The sequence below is a fragment of the Oncorhynchus kisutch genome, linkage group LG15, assembly GCF_002021735.2.
Source record: "Oncorhynchus kisutch isolate 150728-3 linkage group LG15, Okis_V2, whole genome shotgun sequence".
Classification (NCBI taxonomy): Eukaryota; Metazoa; Chordata; class Actinopteri; order Salmoniformes; family Salmonidae; genus Oncorhynchus; species Oncorhynchus kisutch.
This window is the reverse complement of record NC_034188.2, coordinates 29,017,051-29,030,352: the sequence shown is the minus strand read 5'-3', so window position 1 is coordinate 29,030,352 and position 13,302 is coordinate 29,017,051. Positions and strand designations below refer to the sequence as shown.

At 43.7% G+C, this 13,302-nt stretch overlaps 1 protein-coding gene across 5 annotated transcripts; it reads left to right on the top strand.

Annotated features, from left to right (window-relative positions):
- The first annotated feature begins 1,357 nt into the window (after positions 1-1,357).
- Positions 1,358-13,170, top strand: LOC109905103 (V-type proton ATPase 116 kDa subunit a). 5 transcript variants are annotated; one of them, XM_031790033.1, is made up of 20 exons: positions 1,358-1,474; positions 6,960-7,094; positions 7,302-7,380; positions 7,544-7,788; positions 7,900-7,964; positions 8,124-8,250; positions 8,338-8,417; positions 8,525-8,618; positions 8,800-9,012; positions 9,193-9,343; positions 9,479-9,618; positions 9,727-9,884; positions 9,981-10,071; positions 10,186-10,304; positions 10,561-10,774; positions 11,004-11,114; positions 11,309-11,395; positions 11,580-11,700; positions 11,851-12,022; positions 12,161-13,170. In XM_031790033.1, exons 2-20 carry the CDS (start codon positions 6,978-6,980, stop codon positions 12,252-12,254), a joined length of 2,478 nt encoding a protein of 825 aa, XP_031645893.1. In that variant the 5' UTR covers positions 1,358-1,474; positions 6,960-6,977; the 3' UTR covers positions 12,255-13,170. The 5 variants fall into 5 exon arrangements, with proteins under 5 accessions (XP_031645893.1, XP_031645892.1, XP_020357867.1 ...); XM_031790032.1 differs by having other exon boundaries at positions 1,364-1,474; positions 11,309-11,422; XM_020502278.2 differs by lacking the exon at positions 1,358-1,474 and adding an exon at positions 1,482-1,712 and having other exon boundaries at positions 11,309-11,422.
- The last annotated feature ends 132 nt before the right edge of the window (positions 13,171-13,302 follow it).

Here is a 13,302-nt window from a genome sequence, read left to right as displayed (position 1 = left end):
GTGGAGGTCGTTTGACCGCAGACCCATTACGGAATCAGGCAATGAGGCAGTGATCACTGAGATCTTGGTTGAAAACAGCAGAGGTGTATTTGGAGGGCAAGTTGGTTAGGATGATATCTATGAGGGTGCCCGTGTTTACAGATTTAGGGTTGTACCTGGTAGGTTCATTGATAATTTGTGTGAGATTGAGGGCATCAAGTTTAGATTGTAGGATGGCTTGGGTGTTAACCATGTCCCAGTTTAGGTCACCTAGCAGCACGAGCTCTGAAGATAGATGGTGGGCAATCAATTCACATATGGTGTACAGGGCACAGCTGGGGGCAGAAGGTGGTCTATAGCAAGTGGCAAAAGTGAGAGACTTGTTTATGGAAAGGTGAATTTTTAGAAGTAGAAGCTCGAATTGTTTGTGTACAGACCTGGATAGTAAGACAGCCTGCAGAATTCTATCTCTGCAGTAGATTGCAGCTCCGCCCCCTTTGGCAGTTCTATCTTGTTGGAAAATGTTGTAGTTGGGATAGAAATTTCAGGGTTTTTGGTGGTCTTCCTAAACCAGGATTCAGACACAGCTAGGACATCGCTGTTGGCAGAGTGTGCTAAAGCAGTGAATAAAACAAACTTAGGGAGGAGGCTTCTAATGTTAACATGCATGAAACCAAGGCTTTTATGGTTACAGAAGTCAACAAATGAGAGCACCTGGGGAATGGGAGTGGAGCTAGGCACTGCAGGGCCTGGATTAACCTCTACATCACCAGAGGAACCGAGGAGGAGTAGGATAAGGGTACAGCTAAAGGTTATAAGAACTGGTCGTCTAGTACGTTTGGAACCGAGAGTAAAAGGAACAGGTTTGAGGACGCGCTCTGAGGACGCAGATAGGGATACAGTCTGGGCCAACAGCCTTGCGATGGTTAACACACTTAAATGTCTTACTCTGGGAGGAGAGCCCAAATTCAGGGGGTTGAATACTTATCTAATCAAGATATATTAGTGTTTTATTTTATTATTATTTTTTACAAATGTTCGTTTTGACAGAGGATTTTGTGCAGATCGTTGAAAAAAGGACAAATCCATGATAATCCCATTTTGTAACAAAATTTGGACAATGTCAAGGGGTGTGAATACTTTCTGAAGGTACTAAATAGGGCTTTGCTTGAGAAATGTGGGCTGAGGTGATAGGGGAAGAATATAGACGTTTTATACTATACTTGCCTGCAGGGCAGAAAATTCTAAATGTTTTTAAATGTATATTTGTCAACTGTCTACAGGCCTCTGACCTACCCCTATGCAAATAAAGTCTGGGGGGAAGGTTATTTGACACTCAAAATGTATTTACCGTCACGTGAGAACAAGTAACGTGACATAAAGCCACCGAATGGGAAGTGCTCTCAGTACTACCCAAATAATTTCACCAAAGACAGGGAGGGGTGTAATCATTTGTTTAGACCATAGCAAACGGAAAAAGTTAAGCAACGAAAACGTGAGTTTCTATTGGACACATTCTCATAGATCCCGCCCCATTTGATTATGTTTAAGAAACGTTTTGCAACAGAATTGGCGAAATGAATACGCTCCAGTACGGTATGTTTAGAAACTTTGTGACTTCCCGGTGAAAATTTGTTTTGACGCTGTTTGTTCTGGTCTGTCAACTTGAGCCAACTATCACAAGCGGCCAACACAAAAGTTTTTGATTGAGCTGGACAGATTGACGGAAACAGGTAAAATCGTATATTTCCTACCTGCTTTCACAAAGGATAGATTCGTGTGTGGTCGGTCAATCTACAAAGTTGGACATTATGTAGTTTAGTGGGCTATTTGAGTTGCTGACATTGGAAATATCTAGCCTTATATGTTAATTGAGTTTTATATTGTTTCTGTGGTAACTTGCATGGAAACGTTGTGGCAAAACGGGATCAGCTTTTTTAGTTTTTGACAGACAAGAGAGGGGTGGGCAACGTTTGCCAACTTGGACAGATACAGTGTTGCAAACAACAATGTCTCGTGATTACATATGCAACTCTCCCAGCGAAATTAATACATTTTAATTTGATTGACGCTGGACGAATGTGCGGCTTTTTGATTTTGTGAGCCTTTTCTGGCAAAGCGAAACCAAACCTATCACCGTTCTAACATTTATTTTTCTCTCACCTTTATTTAACCAGGTAGGCTAGTTGAGAACAAGTTCTCATTTGCAACTGCGACCTGGCCAAGATAAAGCGTAGCAATTCGACACATGCAACAACACAGTTACACATGGAACAAACAAAACATAGTCAATAATACAGTAGAACAAAATAAAACAAAAAGTCTATATACAGTGAGTGCAAATGAGGTAAGATAAGGGAGTTAAGGCAATAAATAGGCCATGGTGGTGAAGTAATTACAATACTGGAATGGTAGATGTGCAGAAGATGAATGTGCTAGTAGAGATACTGGGGTGCAAAGTAGCAAGATAAATAAATAAATACTGTATGAGGTAGGTAGATAGATGGGCTATGTGCAGTGATCTGTGAGCTGCTCTGACAGCTGGTGCTTAAAGCTAGTGGGGGAGATATGAGTCTCCAGCTTCAGAGATTTTTGCAGTTCGTTCCAGTCATTGGCAGCAGAGAACTGGAAGTAAAGACGACCAAAGGAGGAATTGGTTTTGTGGGTGACCAGTGAGATATACCTGCTGGAGCCCGTGCTACGAGTGGGTGCTGCTATGGTGACCAGTGAGCTGAGATAAGGCGGGGCTTTACCTAGTAAAGACTTGTAGATAACCTGTAGCCAGTGGGTTTGGCGAAGCGAGGGCCAACCAACGAGAGCGTACAGGTCGCAATGGTGGGTTGTGTATGGGGCTTTGGTGACAAAACGGATGGCACTGTGATAGACTGCATCCAGATTGTTGAGTAGAGTGTTGGAGGCTATTTTTATAGATGACATCACCGAAGATCGGTAGGATGGTCAGTTTTACGAGGGTATGTTTCGCAGCATGAGTGAAGGATGCTTTGTTGCGATTATAGGAAGCCAATTCTAGATTTAACTTTGGATTGGAGATGTTTGATGTGAGTCTGGAAGGAGAGTTTCCAGTCTAACCAGACACCTAGGTAGTTGTCCACGTTTTCTAAGTCGGAGCCGTCCAGAGTAGTGATGCAGGTGCGGGCAGTGATCGGTTGAATAGCATGCATTTAGTTTCCCCTGCGTTTTAAGTGCAGTTGGAGGCCACAGAAGGAGAGTTGTATGGCATTGAAGCTTCTGTTCATCTACTATCTATTTAGTCATCTATTAATAGCTAGTAGTTCGTCTATCAATGTCAAGATAGTTATTTATTTTTATAAATACATTTCATGCAATTATACAATACTTTATGACTAGAGGCATTAGCAGAATATGTTTTTAATCTGCTGAATTATAGGGAAGCTGAACCTGACAAATGGATCAATATAAACATACAATACGACAAGGGAAGACAAATGGAATATTTCATCCATCTAAACTGGAGGAGGAAATTGTCAAAAAAACTACTTTTAAGTGGTACTGACCCAACAATGATAGAGTGGTTGGGGATATTGCTGATGCTCTCTTGGTGCCAATAAAATAGACTATACTGTTGTTCACTCAGTTAAATTGAGAATTTTTATATCTAAAAGACAGAACATTCTTTTCATTTTCTTCCCTTTACAGCAATAACCATTTTCATATTGCGATATGCCTGGCTGATCCTCTACTGTTCACTGAACGCAACTCAACAATCATTTGGTCTTTGCTGCGTGCGTTGCCTTTCCTTACGACCGTCAGAAATGCGATTTTAAAACAATCCATAACTTATTTTTTTAAGGAAGCTAATGATCCACTGTGGCCAAATAATGCTTTAGTAGCCTATTTAGAATGGTTTTATAGGAAAAGGCTCATTTGAATAAATCATTTTGGAGATTATTTATCTTTGTATTGAATTGTTGTGTCCATGTATTTTCTTATCGGGAATATCATGGATCGTAGCCTGTATATCACGTTGTGCAATCAGTGTTTTCATGAGACAAGTGCACGGGTCTCTTCCCTCTGTCCTATCAAGGGACACAGACCCTGTCATCTGATTTAGACTCCTCACAACAGTGTGTTGTGCCACAGTGAACACAAATTATTTTAGAAATGTCCAATCTTTTAAACACTCTCACATATGAAGACCTAAAACTCATCTCTATTGACAATCAGATGTGTGCTTTAATGGATATTAACAATGATTGTGGGGGTTCTTAATGAGTAGCTATTAATCCTGGACTCAATCGGAACCCTGTTGGTATTTACAGCGTTGAAATGGCAGATGATAAGTAGGAGTGACACACACAGAGACTATTTTATTACCATTCTTTCTTCATGGTATATATTGTATTTTACAGACCTGCCCACTAGCAGTCAAATCCTTGTTTCCTCCGTCCTTGTTTCCTCCATCCCTTGCCTCCCTCGCCTCTTTCCCGAGGGGAGGAACCTTCAATCCTCTCACCAAATGTGCTTTGAGATGGTGAGGAATGAAGAAAACAAGGAAAGAGGATTTGACGGCTAGTAAAGTTTTTAGTCAGTACATTCCTGCATGTACAGTTGAAGTCGGAAATATGCATACACTTAGGTTGGAGTCATTAAAACTCGTTTTTCTTGTTAACAAACTATAGTTTTGGCAAGTCGGTTAGGACATCTACTGTGTGCATGACACAAGTCATTTTTCCAACAACTGTTTACAGATTATTTCACTCATAATTCACTGTATTACAATTCCAGTGGGTCAGAAGTTTACATACACTAAGTTGACTGTGCCTTTAAACAGCTTGGAAAATTCCAGAAAAGGATGTCACGGCTTTAGAAGCTTCTGATAGGCTTATTGACATCATTTGAGTCAATTGGAGGTGTACCTGTGGATGTATTTCAAGGCCTACCTTCAAACTCAGTGCCTCTTGCTTGACATCATGAGAAAATCCAAAAGAAATCAGCCAAGACCTCAGAAAAAAAATTGTAGACCTCCACAAGTCTGGTTCATCCTTGGGAGCAATTTCCAAATGCCTGACGGTACCACGTTCATCTATACAAACAATAGTACGCAAGTATAAACACCATGGGAACACGCAGCCGTCATACCGCTCAGGAAGGAGACACATTCTGTCTCCTAGAGATGAACGTACTTTGGTGTGAAAAGTGCAAATCCATCCCAGAACAACAGCAAAGGACCTCGTGAAGATGCTGGAGGAAACGGGGTCAAAAGTATCTATATCCACAGTAAAACGTGTCCTATATCGCCATAACCTGAAAGGCCGCTCGGCAAGGAAGAAGCCACTGCTCCAAAACTGCCAGAAAAAAGCCAGACTACGGCTTGCAACTGCACATGGGGACAAAGATCATACTTTTTGGAGAAATGTTCTATGGTCTGATGAAACAAAAATAGAACTGTTTGGCCATAATGACCATTGTTATGTTTGGAGGAAAAAAGGGAAGGCTTGCAAGCATGCCTTCAACCATGAAGCTCAGGGTGGCAGCATCATGTTGTGGGGGTGCTTTGCTGCAGGAGGGACTAGTGCACTTCACAAAAGAGATGGCATCATGAGGTAGGACAATTATGTGGATAGCAACATCTCAAGACATCAGTCAGGAAGTTAAAGCTTGGTCGCAAATACGTCTTCCAAATGGACAATGACCCCAAGCATACTTCCATAGTTGTGGCAAAATGGACAACAACGTCAAGGTATTGGAGTGGCCATCACAAAGCCTCAATCCTATAGAAAATGAGTGGGCAGAACTGAAAAAGCGTGTGCGAGCAAGGAGGCATACAAACCTGACTCAGTTACACCAGCTCTGTCAGGAGGAATGGGCCAAAATTCACAACTTATTGTGGGAAGCTTGTGGAAGGCTACCCAAAACGTTTGACCCAAGTTAAACAATTTAAAGGCAATGCTACCAAATACTAATTGAGTGTATGTAAACTTCTGACCCACTGGGAATGTGATGAAAGAAATAAAAGCTTAAATAAATAATTTTCTCTACTATTATTCTGACATTTCACATTCTTAAAATAAAGTGGGGATCCCAACTGACCGAAGACAGGGAATTTTTACTAGGATTAAATGTCAGGAATTGTGAAACTGAGTATAAATGTATTTGGCTAAGGTGTATGTGAACTTTCGACTTCAACTGTACATATCAACCACAATTACCTTGTACCCCTGCACATCGACTCGGTACTGGTACCCTGTGAAATGAAGACACAGGAAGCAAGGATTTGACTGCTGGTTGGTGGGTAAAATGCAATGTAACCGTAAACAAAGTGTAGTGATACAAAAATATTAATGACTATCTTAAATAGAAATGGAGAAATATACCTGTCAGGATTGATGGATGTATTAATAGATTACTTTAGATTAATACAATTAGGTTACGGGTGAACTGCTATTTTGAAGGAACAGGAAGTGTTTGTTTGCATTTGGCTAGTGACAGACATTCCACATTTAACCCAACCCAATTGTGAAATTCTAAATATCAAGTGTTTATATGCCAAACACTGGAACAAACATTTTTTTTAAATGAATAATCAATTGGCCAAAAAATGTACACGGATGATCTTGGTTCAGTCTCTCCCCAGTCTAAATGTCGATATGGTTTAACCTATTTTAGTGACCCACATCAAGGGTGCTGTATTGACACCTTTGCACTGACTTGTGGTCAGAATTTAATTCGTTGTGAAGTGCAGCTTGAGTGGAAATTCCACTGTCGCAATTCATGTGACTTTTTCAGTTAGTCACAGGGGGAAGAATGCACTTTGTCTTTCCCTTATCTGCAACTGTCAGCGGTCACCTGATTTTTAAAGCAACCGCCATACACTAATACCATTTCTCTCTCACCTTATCCTTCACTACTTTTATCTATTCACTGCTTCTATCCTATCTCCTTTCCATCTCCCTGTCTCTTTACCTTCTTACTCTCCCCCCTTTTCCCTCTCCCTCTAGGCCTATCTCTAGGTGGCGATGGGTTCTATGTTCCGCAGTGAGGAGGTGTGCCTGGTGCAGCTCTTCCTCCAGTCTGGTTCAGCCTACAACTGTGTCAGTGAACTGGGAGAACTGGGCCTGGTTGAGTTCAGAGATGTGAGTTCTGTTCTCACAAGACAAACGAGGTCAAGGATCTTCACTAAGAATGACTGTCTCAGAAACAGTAGCTGTAACTAATGTCTCTACCATCTTGCTGTTAAGTTTGAAATTAGCGACATTAGCTGACGTGAAGTAAAGCCTTGTGTGAGTAACTTATGAGTAACTAACTGTGTCTGTTGTACTCTTCCCTCTGTGGTGAATCAGTTGAACCCCAACGTCAACTCCTTCCAGAGGAAGTTTGTGGGGGAGGTGAGACGATGTGAGGAACTGGAGAAAACCTTCTGTAAGTATCTAGATCCCTAACTATCGGCTCCTAAAACGAGGCCTCTCATTAAAGCTATCCTAATACAAGAACATGAGGTTTGACAGTTGTCTCCTATGCATTTGACTTTCTCTCCTTACATCTCTCCCTCCATCTCTCTCTTTTCATCCTTCTCTCCATTCAGCGTTCCTGGAGCAGGAGATCAATCGGTCTCTGTGGCCCCCCCTCCATGGCCCCCTCCCTTCCCCCTGCCCGACACCCTCAGCCCCCCAGCCCAGAGACCTACTCACCATTGAGGAAGAGAGTGAGAGGCTGGCCAGGGAGCTCAAAGAGGTGTCCAGGAACAGAGACAGTCTCAGAGCCCAGATGACCCAGCTCAGCCAATACAAAGGGGTTCTCACCCAGACCCACTCCCTCACCTCCTCACAGGTCAGAACTACACCACCCAGACCCCACCCCCTTATAACTACAACTACTGTTTGGATGTATTAAAGTGGAGCACTACAATCTCATGACTAATTTTATTGTTCCCTCTCACAGGGTCCGCCGCCTCCACTGGAAACAGTAGGCATGTTGGAGCCTAACCGACAGGATGTCCACCTCAGGTAAACCTCATTGGTCAAAGCGATTGCCAGTGTCTTTCCACCTATTTTTTTACATTGGCTCTGGACAATGACTGATTTCCATATTCCAGTTGGTCAACATCCTCTTTATGCCAACTTACCTTGTTTTTAAAATTTCTCCCATCCCTCTCTCGTTTGCAGTTTTGTGGCCGGTGTGGTCCACCCCTGGAAAGTCCCTTCGTTCGAGCGATTGCTATGGCGAGCGTGCCGTGGTTACATCATCGTGGACTTCAGAGAGATGGAGGAGCAACTAGAGCATCCTGTCACGGTGAGGAAAGGAAGAGGAGCTCTATAGTAAAAGTAGAGTAGCAAGTAAGATGGTCAGTGAGTCAACGCTTCTAATATGTGATGGCAGGGGGAGATGCAGTGGACGGTGTTCCTCATATCCTACTGGGGAGATCAGATCGGACAGAAGGTCAAGAAGATCTGTGATTGGTGAGTAAACCTGTCCACTTTTTTTTGGCACATTGCAGTGGTTCATGTTAATGCTTGTTTAATGACCCATGTCTTTCTTGCACCTCCTCAATAACTTGCATTCCCAGCTTCCACACACAGACATTTGTGTACCCTGACAGCCCCACGGAGAGAGAGGAGATTCTCCAGGGACTGCAGGGCAGAATTGAAGACATCAAATCTGTAAGGCAGACTACCACTGTATAAAACACATGAATCTTCATCTGTGTGGCTGTATCTCCAACTTCAATAAGAATCACATTGGGAACAGCAAACAGTGAGCGAACATTTACTTTTAAAGTTGCCTCACACTCAATCTCTAATCCATCCCTCGTCCTCCTTCACCCCCTCCCTCCTACCCCAGGTCCTGTCCCAGACAGAGCACTACCTCCAGCAGCTGTTGGTGCGTGCTGTAGCTGTGCTGCCCCAGTGGAAGGTGCGGGTCCAGAAGTCTAAGGCTGTCCAGGCTGTGCTGAACCTCTGCAGCCCCTCCGTCACCGACAAGTGTCTGATCGCTGAAGCCTGGTGTCCCGTCAGCAAGCTGCCTGAACTACAGAGTGCCCTGAGAGAAGGAGGGGTGAGGGAGGGGAGAGAGAGAGAAGGGGAGATTGAGTAACCAAGCAAGATGCAAGGCAACAAGAGAGGGTTATCTTTGGTCATGCTGTTTAAACTGAGGAATGGATGTAATTTTTCAACATACCCCAAAAGTGTGTGACTTTAAGCCCCTTAATTTTCTCTCTGGCTCTCCCCCTATCAGAGGAAGAGTGGCAGTGGGATGGACTCGTTCTACAACCGCCTCCCATGCTCCACCCCTCCTCCCACCCTGTTCCCTACCAACTCCTTCACGGCCGGCTTCCAGAGCATCGTAGAGGCTTATGGAGTGGCCAGTTACCGTGAGGTTAACCCAGGTATCAATCAATACATGAATCACTTCAAACCGCCAACAGACCAACCCAGGGAAGAACCACCACTAGTATATGTAAATGATCAGTAATATTATCTCTCGTTCTCTCGCTCAACCCTCTTATTCCCATTCTCCATAGCCGTGTACACCATCATCACGTTCCCCTTCCTGTTTGCGGTGATGTTTGGGGACGTCGGTCACGGCCTGCTGATGTTCCTGGCTGCCCTCTGGATGGTCCTGGAGGAGAAGGACCCCAAACTCCGGAACAACACCAATGAGGTTGCACACACATGCGTCACACTCTTTCATACACACTTTAAATTGAGAGAGTGACAATTCTACTGATTGAGAGGAACAGTCCTAATATAACGTCTCTGTGTGGTTTAGATCTGGCGAATGATGTTTGGAGGACGCTATCTGATCCTGTTGATGGGACTGTTCTCTGTCTACACTGGGGCCATCTACAACGAGTGTTTCAGCAGAGGACTCAGCCCCTTCAGCTCCGGCTGGCACGTACGACCCATGTTCGATAGCGGAGAGTGGAGGTAAGGACACATGCCGCATCACTCACACCTGCGTAACAGCTCCACAATCCTTTTTCTGATTGTCCTGTATGTTTTTAAAATATTTCTCTCGCTCAGTTCAGCAACTCTTAAAGGGAACAACTTCCTGTCCCTGGACCCGAACATCACTGGGGTTTTTACAGGACCCTATCCTTTTGGCATCGACCCGGTATGGAAATCCACCACACTGCCCTCGCGCTCTCTCTCGCGCTCACTCTCTCTTCTTCCTGTGATTGTTTCCATGACTCAGTTATAATGAGTAACTGTGCTGTGTGGTCCTCAGATCTGGGGTCTGTCCAACAACCACCTCACATTCCTTAACTCCTACAAGATGAAGATGTCCGTCATCATCGGTGTGATCCACATGACCTTCGGAGTCTGTCTGTCCTTCTTCAACTACAAGTGAAGGAACATTGCGTTAGTTTGTGTGTGTGTGTATTGAAATGCAAGGGACTATCGCTGTAATCTACTAATTTTCTCACCGTCCCTCTCCTGCTATCCCTACTCTCTCTCCACTCAAACCAATACCTTTGCCTATGCATTCCTTTCTCTTAAACCTCTGATTCCCTCTACCCACCCACCTCTCTTTGGCTCTCTTTTCATCCCTTTCTCTCTACCCATCCTTCTCTCCCCCATCCCTCTCTCTCTCTCGCTCCAGACACTTCAACCAGTTGAGCAGTGTATTCCTGGTACTGATCCCAGAGCTGTTCTTCATGCTGTGTCTGTTTGGTTACCTGGTCTTCATGGTCATCTTCAAGTGGCTGGCCTTTGACACGGCCCACTCTAACTTCACCCCCAGCATCCTCATCCACTTCATAGACATGTTCCTATTCACAGTGAACAAGGATAACCCGCCCCTCTACAAAGGACAGGTGTGTGTGTTTTGTAGGGAAACCTCCCACTGTTTGGGACGATTACAGTATATGTATGGAAGGGCACACAACGGGCTCACTACAAGATACTTGTTTAAAGTATGCTTAATGTTTGCTGAGTCCTTGAAAACATAATATTTAGGAAAACAATGGTATGGTAGCATGCTCACCCCTGAGTACAACCTGCCACTATGTGGTGATGTTCTAACTCCCGATCTCTGCACTGTAGATGGTGGTGCAGAAGGTCCTGGTGATACTGGCGCTATGTTCTGTTCCAGTCCTACTGCTGGGGAAACCCATCCATCAATACATCACACACAAGAGGAACCACTGGCACATGGTGAGCAACTTGACTCTGGCTGAGCAACTTGACTCTGGCTGAGCAACTTGACTCTGGCTGAGCAACTTGACTCTGGCTGAGCAACTTGACTCTGGCTGAGCTTTTGTTAAGTGTATTGATTTTATTGTAAGTATCTAGCATCACTTTGTTTCTTCTGTATGTGAGTTGGTCTGGTGTGATTGTGTGTCCTCCAGGCAGGAGAGAGCCGCCCCCTGTTAGCTGAGAACAATTCCATCAACGCTCATCAGGGAGAGGTGGAGACCGGGAGTCACAGAGAGGAGGTGGAGACCGGGAGTCACAGAGAGGAGGTGGAAAGGGGGCCTTAACACATTGTTACCTATGCTAGCTCTATTCCTGTGTTCGCAGAGGCTTAGCTAGGGACACGTTTAACGTATTACTCAGTCAGCCAACTTTTCACCCCCCCCCTTTAAAAAATAAAAAATAGCACATTCTCTGTGTCTGTAGGAGTTTGATGCTGCTGATGTGTTCATGCACCAGGCCATCCACACCATAGAGTACTGTCTAGGCTGCATCTCCAACACGGCCTCTTACCTCCGACTGTGGGCCCTGAGTCTTGCACATGCACGTGAGTCACACACACACACACACACACACACACACACCCACCCTCGTTCTCCACTGATTTGTAGTGACTCACCACAAACTGACTCATATTTTAAAATAGTACTAACTCGCTGTAGCTCCTATTTCGTGTGTTCCCCCTCTGTCCCTCCAGAGCTGTCAGAGGTGCTCTGGGTGATGGTGATGCGTATCGCCCTAAACGGGCAAGGCTACATGGGATCTGTGGTCCTGTTTGTAGTCTTTTCCTTCTTCGCTGTGCTGACAGTCTCCATCCTCCTGGTCATGGAGGGCCTGTCTGCCTTCCTGCATGCCTTACGTCTGCACTGGTAAGAGATTGGGGGATGGAGGGACATGGTTAGGGGGGGAAAGACAGAATGAGTGAACGAGAGGAGTGTGTGACGAAGATTGGAGTTAATATATTATGTGCAATATTGTCTGTTGATTTTTCTTTGTTTGTCTCCTAGGGTGGAGTTCCAGAATAAGTTCTACAGCGGAACAGGCTACAAGCTGAACCCTTTTGCCTTCTCTTCCCTAATCCACGCCTCGTCCGCTATGTGATCAATTTATTGATAGTTTTAAATGTTTGCCAAATGGTTATGTTAATTATTCAATCAGTCACTTGCTCTGCACCTATCGCTCCCCTGCACATTTGAGAATGATTGCTCTCTTTTATTGAAAGCTTGGTGTTTGAAGAACTTGTTCAATGTCCAAGAATGCATTGAGGACTTTGCAATGTTATTGATTGTTTATGTGCCCATTTCAGCATGCATGTTGTGTGATCAGCATATCTATGTTGTTCCTTCTATGGACTGACCATGTGTTGCTTCCAGTGATGTACATTTAGATAATACATGTTTTTTTTATCATTCACATTCTCTTAGTTTATCATTCTAAGCATGATTTGAAAACTGTTGTAATTTCTTCATAGTGTTTGTTTGAATAACTCAGGAAATGGTTGCTATTGACTTTCACACATGATGAAAGTGATCTCAGTCTATAAAGATAAAGGACACCGGTTGTCGTAACACATCTGGTCTGAAAGAGAATCAAAGTAGACATGATGGTTGCTCTGCTTTTGTTTTTGGTCATGTGAGGGACCCTTCATGATACTCAACACCTCCAGTTTCTTATGTCTAGTTGGACACGGTTAATGATTATGGAAAGGAAACTTGTCAACTATGTCATTCACATTATGTCTGATATGTGCAGAGAACCATCTGAATGAAGATCAATGTTTTTCCAAAGATAAACTTGATTTGTGTGCCTTTGAGCCCATCTATTTTTTTATGTTTGTAATCAGGCCTTATCTGTTCATTAGTCACTGAGACTGCTCATGGAACATATTCAAGCCTTTAGGAATAACTGTTAGTCTGCTGCATTCTCTGTATCCTGGTTCACATCATGCTGTCTTTGTTTTTACTATCAGTGTGATAAACTCTATGGCTGAAATAAAATTAAAGCTTTTTTTCTTACAGTTCTTGTGTGGGTGTACGTTTTACTTCGTGACTTGGTATTCCTATTGTAGAAATGAGTCGAAGAAGCCATTTTCCAAATATGGTCATTTGACTTTATTGAATTCTCACTTCCATCTGTGAGTTGTGGTGTA